Here is a 14,245-nt window from a genome sequence, read left to right on the forward strand (position 1 = left end):
CAAATTAATCAAATTAGAGGGCTGTAATAAAGAAAATAACATGCTTTAAAGAAATTTATTATATTTGATAATATTCATCATTATTACATAACTATAAATAGATCTCACCGACTAATACATGTCATTAACTCTATATACAAAACAATAATTTACTAAAGTAAGTACAATAGATATTGGTGATGATACTTATTACAATTTCATTGCCTGCTAATGTCATTAAACGGAATGTTAATACAATTTATTATAATGAAATTTATCCGTGAACATCGAAAAATATGTAATAATATAACATTTGACTCATTCGCTTATATGACTAGGTAATTTAAGAAATTGCGGTCAAGCGAAGCGGAGACATACAAACTACACAATATAGTGGGCGAATACACTCGTAAACTTAACAACTAATCAGTAAAGGTTCCTAATTAGAAAATATTCTGTACAATAAATTGCCGTGAATCTCATGCGTAACTGTACATTTCACATCTAACAATAATTAAACATAGCATTATAAAGAATACTCTTTGAGAGTCAGCCCCGTCCCATCGAGTGGGCGACAGCGAGCACCGTGTTAGTAAACGTGTCCAAAAGTACGCTTCTTACGTCTAAGTAAAGGCAGTGTCTGGACGGACGAGCGTCGTTCTAGTGCGTCACACTTAATAGTGCAAATTACAGACTTCCTAAATAACTCCTACCAAACTTCGCGAGGACCGCGGTTCCAAAAAGTGAGCACCATTTGATATACGAGTAGTTGTGGTTTCAATGTGTCAATATTTTTTGGATTGTTAAAGCTAATAGGTAAACTACTAAGTGTTTGTCAGACTGTGATATTATTTAGTTTTTGTGATGTCTTTCAGTAACTAGTGAAATAAGGAAAATTAGGTGTAGTTATTCTAGATATACAGTAGATTCTATAGGAGCACCATGTCCGTTTCGTAGAATGCAATTCTTTCCTGCCAAAGATTAGGTTCAAAGTCGTATAACTTGATATCGTAAATATTTTATCTCATAACGGTTGCTGGCTCACAGTTTAATTAAGCCGGAAACCAGTATCAGAATGACTAATTTGTTATTTAAATGTGGTAATGTAGTGGCGACACCTTAATCTAAGTTACGCGCGCGTAAATTCAGAACTTCGGAAACCTGTTTAAAAATGTAATGTTTTTCAAGCGGTCGTCTCTCACGCCGTTAGTACTTATCTAAACGGGCAATTGCCGCATAGCAGTCTTTGTCACCAAGGTTTAAAGGTGTCTTCGTTTCCTTAGAGCTGCCGCGTATTTAAGAGCGTTGCCTGGAGATGAGCGGTCGAGTGGTGATTGGCGATCCGCTCAGCTGTTTAATCCGGAGCGAGAGAAAGTAGGCCGCTCAGACCGGTGCCGATTCACTCAGCTGCCCAATCTGGACCGAGTGTAGGTTAGTCGCTCTGAGCAGGCAGCGCTCTTGGTAGTTGGAGATGAGTGGATTAGTGACGATCTTGTTTTCTCAAATCTGGAGGCACCAGCAGCCTCTTTTCTCAGAGCGGCGCTAAGTATACATTCAATAGCGTTGGCAATCCCGTTCAGCTGTCAAATCCAGTGGGCGTCGCTTCCCTCAGAGCGGCGCTAAGTATACATCCGACAATGTTAGCGATCTTGTTTTTGTCAAGTCCGGAGTGGAATCTGGAGCGAGAGAAAGTAGGCCGCTCAGACCGGTGCCGATTCACTCAGCTGCCCAACCTGGAGCAAATGTAGGTGTTAATCGCTCTGAGCAGGCAGCGCATTTGAGAGTTGGAGATGAGCGGTAGTGACGATCTTGTTCTTTCAAAATCCGGAGACACCAGCAGCCTTTTGTCTCCGAGCGGCGCTAAGTATGCATCCGACAGTATTGGCGAACCCGTTCAGCTGTCAAATCCAGAGTGGGCGTCGCTTCCCTCAGAGCGGCGCTAACTATACATCGGACAATGTTAGCGATTTCGTTTTTGTCAAGTCCGGAGTGGGCGTGGCTTGCTCAGCATCTGACAATATTGGCGATCCGTTCAGCTGTCAAATCCAGTGGGCGTGGCTTGCCTCAGAGGGGGCGACGCTTGCGATCCGTTCAGCTGTCAAATCCAGTGGGCGTGGCTTGCCTCAAAGTGGGCGGCGCTTGTGCGCGAGGTAGGTGGCGGAGAGCGCGAGCAGGCGGTACCGCTGGCGCAGGTTGCGCGCGCGCACGTGAGGAGACGCAATCTCCGCCGTATACGCGCCCGGGAACCAGCCCGCCTCGCCGTCGCGCGTTCGCTCGCCGTAGTACCAACCTAGGGGATAACACTGATTAGTATGGACTCTGTGTGGATAGTCGCCGTAGTACCAACCTGCGGGGATAACACTGATTAGTTTCAACTCTGTGGGAATGGGTGTTAGGTCGCGTTTTGATTGATACAGGACTGAGAGCCGTGCGGTGTTTTTGTACATTTTACATGCTGCTTAAATATGAGCACGTCTAAAGTTTACTTTACTCCGCATCAATAAAAACGTAGCCTTAAGGATAAATTGGCAAATCTTTAGGACATCTCACGCGAATGTTGATTATAAACAACAGTCGTTGCTAGTTGACTATTAAGTTCCGGTGACCACAAGAGGATGAGTCCCGTGATTCTCGCTGGTTTTGCTCGTGAGAAGTACCACCTGCGGGCAGTCCCGGCCGCTGGTGTCACGCGTGACAGTGACAGTGTCCCAGCTAGCGACCTACCCTCGCTGGTCTTGCGCGTGACGTTGACGATGTCTCCCTCGGCCAGCGGCAGCTCGTCGGGCTGGGCGGCGCGGTAGGCGTAGAGCGCGGCCACCTGCGGGCAGTCCCGGCCGCTGGTGTCACGCGTGACAGTGACAGTGTCCCAGCTAGCGACCTACCCTCGCTGGTCTTGCGCGTGACGTTGACGATGTCTCCCTCGGCCAGCGGCAGCTCGTCGGGCTGGGCGGCGCGGTAGGCGTAGAGCGCGGCCACCTGCGGGCAGTCCCGGCCGCTGGTGTCACGCGTGACAGTGACAGTGTCCCAGCTAGCGACCTACCCTCGCTGGTCTTGCGCGTGACGTTGACGATGTCTCCCTCGGCCAGCGGCAGCTCGTCGGGCTGGGCGGCGCGGTAGGCGTAGAGCGCAGCCACCTGCGGACAGTCCCAGCCGGCGTAGACCGCCTCGCCCTCCGCGCCGTCGGCCGGCGGCGCCAGCGCCTCGCTCCAGCGCGACGCGTCCGTCTCGCTCGGGCACGACATCAGCTGCGGGGAAAATAATAATAATATAATAAATATCTTTGGACAATCTCACACAGCGCCATCTAGCCCCAAAGTAAGCAATTAATATGCTTGTTTTATGGGTGCTAGCTTAACGGATATACTACTTATATACTTTGTTTTTAAATACATACATATTATACATAGTAACACCCAGACCCGTCACAGAAATTAAAATTCATCATTTCAATTTCTGCCCGGCCGTGAATTGAACCCGGGACCTCTCGGCATAGTAGTCCGTTCTGAACCACTACACCAAACGGCCGACAGCAACAAAAACAAGGACAAATTAACATCGAGACGAGACCTAAATGTTCCGAGTGCTTAGTACGAGTTTACACGAAACGTCATCGCTAGCGACTGCGTAAAAAATATATGAAAGATTGTGCAGCGCCCCTTGCGGATACTTTCTTAAAATCTTCATAGATTTTTTGACGCACTCACTAGTGATGCGAAAACGTTCAATGCAAACTCGCACTAAGCACATTGATATAGCGCTGCGATTACTGCTCAGTGCTCTCGCTAGTGGGTGTGAAGCAGAGCAATGCTCGCAATGCTATATCGGAACATACACTTATTGATTAGGCGATAAACGATTTACCACTAAAAATAAAGGACATCTGTTGGGCTAAAAGTTTACACCTCAATGGGTTGCTGGAACAGGTTTTTGTTTCTCAAAGACATTAATTGTGACCATCAATAAAAGACGAGTGTGGGGTATTCCATTTACAGGCACATTGCCATTGCATATCCACGCATGCGCTAGCTGCGCTTACGCATACACCTATCCCGAACAAGTCATGTAAATATTAGGTTGATTTACGGATCCTCCACACTAGCGTCTTTCGAGCGTCGTTTTCTTGTCAGCACTCGTCCAGCGTCGGCACGTCACTGGTTCACAGTCACCGCGACGCCAATACTTAATGGCTGCCGAACGCCGGATCTACGCAGAATGCGGCGCCAATGGGCGTTGCGTCGACGTTGCCGAAACGAAAGACGCTAGTATGCGGGATACCCTAGTGTATGTATTATATTCTATGTAGTAGTGCTCACCATCTCGATGGTGCGTCCACGCGGTGGTGGTCCGCGGCCACGTACGACTCCTCGCTAAGATAGGGGATAATGCACTCTATTACAAGAGCCATACGCACCATCTCGACGGTGCGTCCCTCGTGGTTCTCGAGCAGCGTGAGCAGAAGCGCGTGTCGCGCCGCCACGTACGATTCCTCGCTAAGGCAGGGGATAATGTGCTCTATTACAAGAGCCATACGCACCATCTCGACGGTGCGGCCCTCGTGGTTCTCGAGCAGCGTGAGCAGCAGCGCATGTCGCGCCGCCGCCGCGCCGCCGTCGCTGCCGCCACGTACGACTCCTCGCTAAGGGATAATGTGCTCTATTACAAGAGCCATACGCACCATCTCGACGGTGCGGCCCTCGTGGCGTGGTCCGCGGCCACGTATACTCCTCGCTAAGGCAGGGGATAATGCACTCTATTACAAGAGCCATACGCACCATCTCGACGGTGCGTTCCTCGTGGTTCTCAAGCAGCGTGAGCAGCAGCGCGTGCCGCCACGTACGACTCCTCGCTAAGGGATAATGTGCTCTATTACAAGAGTCATACGCATCATCTCGACGGTACGCCCCTCGTGGCGTGGTCCACGGGCACGTACGACTCCTCGCTAAGGGATAATGCACTCTATTACAAGAGCCATACGCACCATCTCGACGGTGCGTCCCTCGTGGTTCTCGAGCAGCGTGAGCAGCAGCGCGTGTCGCGCCGCCGCCGCGCCGCCGTCGCTGTCGCCACGTACGACTCCTCACTAAGGGATAATGCACTCTATTACAAGAGACATACGCACCATCTCGACGGTACGCCACTCGTGGCGTGGTCCACGGCCACGTACGACTCCTCGCTACGGGATAATGTGCTCTATTACAAGAGCCATACGCACCATCTCGACGGTGCGTCCCTCGTGGTTCTCGAGCAGCGTGACCCACAGCCAGCAGCGAGCGCGCGCAGTGGTCACGGCCACGTACGACTCCTCGCTAAGGTAGGGGATAATGTACCTTATTACAAGAGCCATAAACACCATCTCGACGGTGCGGCCCTCGTGGCGTGGTCCGCGGCCACGTATACTCCTCGCTAAGACAGGGGATAATGCACTCTATTACAAGAGTCATACGCACCATCTCGACGGTGCGTCCCTCGTGGTGTGGTTCACGTCTTCGCTAAGGTAGGGGATAATGCACTCTATTATAAGAGCCATACGCACCATCTCGACGGTGCGTCCCTCGTGGTTCTCAAGCAGCGTGAGCAGCAGCGCGTGCCGCCACGCACGACTCCTCGCTAAGGGATAATGTGCTCTATTACAAGAGCCATACGTACCATCTCGACGGTGCGTCCCTCGTGGTTCTCGAGCAGCGTGAGCAGCAGCGCGTGTCTTGCCGCCACGTACGACTCCTCGCTAAGGGATAATGTGCTCTATTACAAGAGCCATACGCACCATCTCGACGGTGCGTCCCTCGTGGTTCTCGAGCAGCGTGAGCAGCAGCGCGTGTCGCGCAGCTGCCGCGCCGCCGTCGCTGCCGCACACCTCCAGTAGTGAGCGGGCGCAGTGGTCCACGGCTACGTATGACTCCTCGCTGTGGATAATGTACTTTATTACAACCGGTTAAAGGTGCTTTTTATTGCTATTGATCGCTTGTACACATCTACAAGAATGTCAGACGATCAGAGGGCCTAGTGCGAGTTGACATTTTTTAACGCGCTCACTAGTGAAAACGTTTGAGTACATAAAACGTATTCGATATCGAGTGCGTCAAAAAAAATCTATGAAGATTTTAATTCTTGAAAGTACCCGCTAGGGGCGCTGTACCATTCGTCATACATTTATTATCATTTTTTTGCGCAGTCGATAATATCGAATACGTTTGATGTAAATTCACACTAATACCCTGGTGAAGGTCGCGAAAGGCACTGGATGGGGACAGCGCTCGACCAGTCGTTGTTGATATTCTTGAAAGAGGCTTTTTTTCAGCAGTGAACGCCATTTTGTGGAAACGAAGTTGTAAGTTGATTATGCTACATTATTTGTGTAATGCAGAAAAAATATCGAGTGGCGACCACGAACCAGAAAACATGATATATGCAGGCCTCAAAGCTTGCCAATCTATGAACCGACGATCTCACGAAAATCACAGAAATGCTAAAATGCTGCCCGCATTCATGATTGCCGCGGTCTAGGGCCGGTAATAATGGAAATCCGAGGAGATCTTTGTGGAAATTCGTGGTGATCTTTGTCCACGAGTGGACGGCATTAGGTTGAAATAAAAAAAATAATTGTCAAAAGACTGACCTCTTCTTCTTGGTGATGACGAGCAGGTCGTTGAAGAGGAACAGGTGCAGCGGCAGCTTGTGGAACTTCTTGCCGAACGTCAGCTTCAGCTCGTCCGCCTTCCACACCAGCTGCGTCATCTCGCCCGACCGCACCAGCCAGCGTACCGGCCTGCGAGAAGATATCGATAACCTTGCTTACCAAATCATACATATAGCTCACCAAGTCAAACATAAACTGCGGAAATAATAGTTTAGATCCAAGGCTGACACACTCACTTTGCCATACAACGTTTGAAAGGGGTTAGGTACACAAAATACGCACGTAACAATTTTAATGGTCGCTAAAGGCAATGTAAAATGAAACATCTTTATTCAATTTTGTCTCCTTTTCAATTTTATGCCCCTTTTTACCATTAATCCCCAATTTTTAAGTAGCCCCTTTGAAAACAAAATTCCTGTTATGCGTTACCATAAGGGTCACTTAAAAATTAGATATTGATTGTGATTACGGGCATTAGAGTTCAATTTACCTTCTATCCCGTCGTCCGCAGGCCGGGTCCAGGAGTGGCGGATCGCGGATATGCGGCGGGAACTCGATGATCTGAGCGAGCCGGAACATTTTCTCGACCCGCTTCGTGTTGTGCGCGTTTTCGAGCATGGACTAATGACCCTTAACCCTCTTGTTTTAGAGTTCAATTTACCTTCTATCCCGTCGTCCGCAGGCCGGGCCCATGAGCGGCGGGTCGCGGATGTGCGGCGGGAACTCGATGATCTGAGCGAGTCGGAACATCTCCTCGTCCCGCTCCGTGTTGCGCGCGTTTTCGAGCATGGACTAATGACCCTTAACCCTCTTGTTTTAGAGTTCAATTTACCTTCTATCCCGTCGCCCGCAGGCCGGGCCAAGGAGTGGCGGGTCGCGGATGTGCGGCGGGAACTCGATGATCTGAGCGAGTCGGAACATCTCCTCGACTCGTTCAGTATTCCGAGCGCCTTCGTTGCACTGTGATACGAACTGGGGACAAAGGGATCATTGAGAGAGTGGTTCTATGATTATTTTACCTCATCAGCTACACTACTCGTCAAGTTGGCCGAAGTTAATCGAAGTAAGATAGTGTGGTGGACACGTACTTCACTTCGAGCTAACTTGCCTTGCTTTGCTATTTCTGATTATTGCCAGTATTGCACCCGGGTCAAAGGACCCAAAAGCGTCTTGAAGTTTGAACATGAAGTGTCTGACTACACTACTCGGCTAACTTCGGTACTTCGTCGAAACGCCAAAGGTTAAGTAGCTGAGGTATGTAGTGGTGAGTGATGATATCGTGCTTGACAGACCATTTATTAGAAGTTTTCCTAAAATGATTTTGAACTTCATTTCATTTTGTAGTAAACATGGTACTTCTGGGGTGAAGGCCGCGCAAAAAACGCAGCGTGGGACATCCACCCACAAGGTGGACCGACGACATCATAAAGGTAGCAGAAAGACGCTGGACGCAGGCCGCTAACCGGGCAAGATGGAAAGCATTGGGGGAGTCCTATGTTCAGCAGTGGACGTCCTGTGGCTGAGATGATGATGAGGATGATGATGACTGAGAGAGGCTCAAACTAGCATGTAGCTCTTGTGGTTTTTGCTAAAGCGTCTATTAATTCAATATCAACACCAAATCTGGGTGTCAAGTAGTGATGTACCTACAAGGCTTGAGGCTTCCGAGTCCTTTTGCCGAGAGCTCAGAGTCGTTTACAGGGCTCGCCTCGTTTGTATGAAGCTCGACGAATCGGAAGTCTTTTTTAGAGTTCGAGCCTTTTTCAGGGCTCGCCTCGTTTGTATGAAGCTTGGAGTCTTTCGCAGAGCTCGAGCCTTTTTGAAAGCTCAAGCCTTTTGAAAGCCCAGTTAACTTTTGTGTTAAGATCGTTCTATTTAATAAAACTGCAGAAATTCTGATGGTCTACAATAAAATACATATTTGAAAAACGTTTTTCACAAAAGGACACAAATCAAATAATGACTACATACGATTAGAATTATAACTTTTCCTAACAAAATAAAATATAAGTAAATTTTAAGAATCTTATAATAAAAATCAATGTAGGTGATGTTTTTTTATTTTTTTCGAAGGTTCGAGCTCTTTAGAAGGCTCGAGCTTTTTTAAAGGCTCGAGGCATAGCTCAGAGAGCTCGCAGCTCGGCTAAGCTCGGGGCACCGAGCCTACCGAGCTCACTGAGTCTTGTCATTCCGCCTCGAGGCTTCAAAAATAGGACTCGACGCGTCGAGTCTTGTACATCACTAGTGTCAAGCCTATGGTACTCACTCCGTTGAGCGTGGCGAGCGCCAGCATGCAGCCCTGGTACTCGGGGTCCTGCGGCGGCAGGTGCTTGAGCACGGCGTCCAGCAGCAGCGGCAGGCGCGTGACCCGCTGCATCGGCAGCATCAGGAAGCTGTGCAGCGACAGCGACTGGCACGCCGGGTGGCTCTCCAGTCTGTAGACACGTGAGAATGTTATGATTAACACACAGTTTTGTTCATTTATACTTACTTGACTTTTAAGGTCCTAGTCCCCTAGATGGGGCAGAGGGCGTCCACAACAGTCCTCCATCGCGTGTTCATTGATTACATACAAAATATCTAAACCCACCCCCAAATACCGCCTATCGAGCGTTGCCGTTTTGCCTGCGCACGCGCAGCGTTGACGTGACATGGCGCCGATTCAACATCGCTATGACCGCCAACTCAATGTTTTTTCCGTCCAATTGACGCAAAATCCTTATTCCATTGTGCAACCTCTGCGTTCGGCAGCTGTTTAGTGTTGGCGTAACGGCGACGCTAAACCAGTGCCGCGTCGATGTTGTGTGGGCGTTGGCAAGACGACAACGTTCGAAAGACGCTAGTTAATCTGCAAACGCCGGTTTTTCTTTCAGCCGCTGCAGGGCTCGTACCATGAGCGCCTGGTGTTTGCAGTACTTGACGTACTCAACTAATAAGCTTACTAAGATACAGCAGTTGTTTCTTACCTCTTCAACGCTGCAGCAAACGCCGGCTTTTCGCTTAGCCGCTGTAGCGCGTGCACCATTAGCGCCTGGTGCTCGCAGTACTTGACGTTGACAGTCTAAAACTACAAGCTTGATACAGCAGTTGTTTTTCACCTCTTCAGCGCTGCAGCGAAGGCCGGCTTCTCTCTCAGCCGCTGCAGCGCGCGCACCATGAGCGCCTGGTGCTCGCAGTACTTGACGTACTCAACTAATAAGCCTAGTATGATACCGCAGTTGTTTCTTACCTCTTCAGCGCTGCAGCGAAGGCCGGCTTCTCTCTCAGCCGCTGCAGCGCGCGCACCATGAGCGCCTGGTGCTCGCAGTACTTGACGTACTCAACTAATAAGCCTAGTATGATACCGCAGTTGTTTCTTACCTCTTCAGCGCTGCAGCGAAGGCCGGCTTCTCTCTCAGCCGCTGCAGCGCGCGCACCATGAGCGCCTGGTGCTCGCAGTACTTGACGTACTCAACTAATAAGCCTAGTATGATACTGCAGTTGTTTCTTACCTCTTCAGCGCTGCAGCGAAGGCCGGCTTTTCTCTCAGCCGCTGCAGCGCGCGCACCATGAGCGCCTGGTGCTCGCAGTACTTGACGTACTCAACTAATAAGCCTAGTATGATACCGCAGTTGTTTCTTACCTCTTCAGCGCTGCAGCGAAGGCCGGCTTCTCTCAGCCGCTGCAGCGCGCGCACCATGAGTGCCTGGTGCTCGCAGTACTTGACGTATACGGCGAAGTACCATTCAGCGTGCTCGCGCACTATGTCACAGATGAAGCGCTTTATCTAATTGTTTCTTACCTCTTCAGCGCTGCAGCAAACGCCGGCTTTTCTCTCAGCCGCTGCAGCGCGCGCACCATAAGCGCTTGGTGCTCGCAGTACTTGACGTACACGGCGAAGTGCCGCTCGGCGTGCTCGCGCACGATGTCGCAGATAAAGCGCTGTATCTTTACAACAACACAAATGGTTCTTACCTCTTCAGCGCTGCAACGAAGGCCGGCTTCTCTCTCAGCCGCTGCAGCGCGCGCACCATGAGCGCTTGGTGCTCGCAGTACTTGACGTAGACGGCGAAGTGCCGCTCGGCGTGTTCCCGCACGATGTCGTACATAAAGCGCTTTATGTTTACACCAACACATATTAGTTCTTACCTCTTCAGCGCTGCAGCGAAGGCCGGCTTCTCTCTCAGCCGCTGCAGCGCGCGCACCATGAGCGCCTGGTGCTCGCAGTACTTGACGTAGACTAGTCTAATACTCCAAGCATGATACAGCAGTTGTTTCTTACCTCTTCAGCGCTGCAGCAAACGCCGGCTTCTCTCTCAGCCGCTGCAGCGCGCGCACCATGAGTGCCTGGTGCTCGCAGTACTTGACGTACTCAACTAATAAGCCTAGTATGATACAGCAGTTGTTTCTTACCTCTTCAGCGCTGCAGCGAAGGCCGGCTTTTCTCTCAGCCGCTGCAGCGCGCGCACCATGAGCGCCTGGTGCTCGCAGTACTTGACGTACTCAACTAATAAGCCTAGTATGATACAGCAGTTGTTTCTTACCTCTTCAGCGCTGCAGCAAACGCCGGCTTTTCTCTCAGCCGCTGCAGCGCGCGCACCATAAGCGCTTGGTGCTCGCAGTACTTGACGTACACGGCGAAGTGCCGCTCGGCGTGCTCGCGCACGATGTCGCAGATGAAGCGATGTATCTTTACTACAACACATATTAGTTCTTACCTCTTCAGCGCTGCAGCGAAGGCCGGCTTCTCCCTCAGCCGCTGCAGCGCGCGCACCATGAGCGCCTGGTGCTCGCAGTACTTGACGTAGACGGCGAAGTGCCGCTCGACGTGTTCCCGCACGATGTCGTACATAAAGCGCTTTATGTTTACACCAGCACATATTAGTTCTTACCTCTTCAGCGCTGCAGCGAACGCCGGCTTTTCTCTCAGCCGCTGCAGCGCGCGCACCATGAGCGCCTGGTGCTCGCAGTACTTGACGTACACGGCGAAGTGCCGCTCGGCGTGCTCGCGCACGATGTCGCAGATGCCAGCTAGAAGGATGTTGTCCTGCCAGCACTTCTCCAGCTCGTTCATCAGGAGTTGCGAGCACTTGCGCACTGGGAAAGAAAATGTTTATTAAACTATGCTTTTGGATTCTTAGGGCCGTAGATCATTGTAAGGTACAAAGGTAGTTGTAAGCTTTGTTCGAATTCCACTTAAGGTGAATGATGGAGCACCAGAGTAATTGGAAAGGGTAAATCCCCTTCCTTCCGATGAGGTAATTCTGCAGGGTAGGGGATTCAATGCATTTCTTTGTTTGGTTTCAGTCGTGTGCTCTTTTGGCGGGGCTTCCTCAATCCTTCTGGCCAGCGTGGAGACTTAGGGAGACTAGACCAAATCCATTTGCCTCTGAATTTGAGAAGTTTGTGCTCTTGCATTGGAGACAAAATGACCCAATGATGATGTTGTGGATGTAGGACTCACCAGGCAATATGGTCGCGAACAGCGTGTCCCAGTCGTCCCGGGACAGCACGTGTGGCTCGCGGAAGCCGGGGTGCGCCTCCAGCCGTTAAGCGAGTTCAGGTAGGACTTCCCCCGGACCAGTATGTATTATACGCAACGACGTAAAGGTTATGTCAGGGCACTCACCAGGCAGTATGGTCGCGAACAGCGTGTCCCAGTCGTCCCGGGACACCATATATTTGTGAAGCTTACCAGGCAGTATGATAGCAAACAGCGTTTTCCAGTCGTCCCAGGACAGCACGTATTTGTGGAACTCACCAGGCAGTATGGTCGCGAACAGCATGTTCCAGTCTTCCCAGGGCAGCACGTATTTGTGGAACTCACCAAGCAGTATGGTAGCGAACAGCGTGTCCCAGTCATCCCGGGACACCATATATTTGTGGAACCTTCCAGGCAGTATGGTAGCAAACAGCGTGTCCCAGTCGTGCGCCTTGGTCGTTTCTAGTACCCAAGGCGCCGACCACTATGCGGCAGAGGGAACACCCCAGGTTTTTAGTGGGTTCGAGCCCCACATAACCTGCCGTCTTCCGGCGGTAGGTGTGGATAGGCCATTTTCCTGGGTAAAAAAAGGGCACTCACCAGGCAGTATGGTCGCGAACAGCGTGTCCCAGTCGTCCCGGGACAGTATATGTGGCTCGCGGAAGGCGGGGTGCGCCACGAAATGTGCCTCCAGCACGTTAAGCGAGTTCAGGTAGGACGCCTCTGACGTCAGCAGCTCGAACTTCGCCTCTTGCAGGCGCTTCTGCGCGGGCGCCAAGGAACCTACGGAAGAAAGTCATTTAGCACTGTGTTATGATGAACAACACTGGTTCTGGTTAGTCTTAATGACCATTCTTCAATTTCGCCTCTGTTCTGTGCGGCTGCTAAGGAATCTAAGGATTATAGTTAGCACCGGATTACGAACAAGTTTCAATAGCAGGTGAGATTGATCACAGGGACGTCTTAAGGCATTTGTGCTCTGATTGAAAACTAATAGATGCTACTATACATAGTTTGTACAAAACAAAATGGAAGCGCGATACCATAGAGGAAGATCCCAGATAGTTATAGCAGAAGTAGAGACTGGTGAAGTGTCAGCATTAGAGTTGACACAACAAAAATATCATTAGTCGACAATCGTGGGATGTAATGTATTGCAAAGTGATTTGGATTTGCTCTACGAGTATCTCTATTGCTGGTACAAAGTACGGAATTATATTTCTCGGACTATTTTGAATATCTACATCTGGGAGTCGAACCCACGATCACGATCAAGAGAGTCTTTGTGATCTAACTGCCTAAGCACTGGACCATGGAGGCATTAATGAAAAAGGAAACTTACTCAGTACAGCAGAATTGACGACCTCCGGCACTTCACACCAGAGGGTCCGTGCGGGGCCCCTGGGGGCCACGAGGGCCATCGCGGAGGGCCTCACAGGCAGCGGCGGGGGCACCGACGCGTCAGGCGCGAGAGGGGGCACGGGGGGCAGTGGGGGGCACGCGCCCGCACCGCTTGCCTCGTACGCGTCCGAATCTGAATCTCCCGTTTCGCGACACACCGACTGTGGGAGAGAGAGAAAGGATTTAGCACGACAGGTTATAGAATTAAGGCCATACTTGTGCGCGGCCAGCCGGGCTAGGAATTTCGCAATTTTCAACCCTATAGGATGCGCGCTATGATAAAATCTTATCGATGGTTTTGGACGATAAACGTATGGATTTATCTAGGCTTACAGTACGGCTAGCACGAAAAACTTTCGAGTTCAAATCGTTTGCGTACTCGAATCGCCATCAAAAGATTTAGTAAGAAAACTACAACAGCACCCTTGTGAACGTGTCGTAAAGTGAACTTAGTATGAGATGTGGTTGCACAAAACTTATTTTGAGAGTCAAAATTGTCACGTTATCGTTTAATTTGAAGATTGAGTGTCAAATTATATCGAATATGCAAACGATTCGAAGACGAAAGTTGTTCATGCTAGACGAACAGGTCGCTGCGGTCATCGATTTTAGTCCGTTTAAGTTGACGGTTAATCATAATAATATACCGTTTAAAATGTCTTAGCAAGAAGCTTGTATCTACCTACCTACGAGTAAATTACCATCTCAGGAGTTGAAGTTACGTCGCGTGTACTGTGATTATCATGGAAACTAGTGCATGGATGCTG

The 14,245-nt window shown here is 50.2% G+C and overlaps 1 protein-coding gene across 1 annotated transcript in view; it reads right to left on the reverse strand.

Annotated features, from left to right (window-relative positions):
• Nucleotides 1–41: 41 nt before the first annotated feature.
• The window catches only part of LOC135071655 (ephexin-1), a 30,906-nt gene continuing 16,702 nt past the window's right edge, over nt 42–14,245 (reverse strand). The window contains exons 7-15 of the mRNA XM_063965420.1: nt 13,420–13,639; nt 12,678–12,860; nt 11,488–11,692; nt 8,883–9,051; nt 7,449–7,588; nt 6,596–6,745; nt 5,744–5,882; nt 3,020–3,224; nt 42–2,269 (exon numbers count right to left, since the gene is read on the reverse strand). Of these exons, the coding sequence (XP_063821490.1) occupies nt 2,103–2,269; nt 3,020–3,224; nt 5,744–5,882; nt 6,596–6,745; nt 7,449–7,588; nt 8,883–9,051; nt 11,488–11,692; nt 12,678–12,860; nt 13,420–13,639 (1,578 nt within the window). The 3' untranslated portion in view covers nt 42–2,102. The remainder of the gene's footprint in view (nt 2,270–3,019; nt 3,225–5,743; nt 5,883–6,595; nt 6,746–7,448; nt 7,589–8,882; nt 9,052–11,487; nt 11,693–12,677; nt 12,861–13,419; nt 13,640–14,245) is intronic.

This window comes from Ostrinia nubilalis, chromosome 5 (genome assembly GCF_963855985.1).
Source record: "Ostrinia nubilalis chromosome 5, ilOstNubi1.1, whole genome shotgun sequence".
NCBI classification, from domain to species: Eukaryota; Metazoa; Arthropoda; class Insecta; order Lepidoptera; family Crambidae; genus Ostrinia; species Ostrinia nubilalis.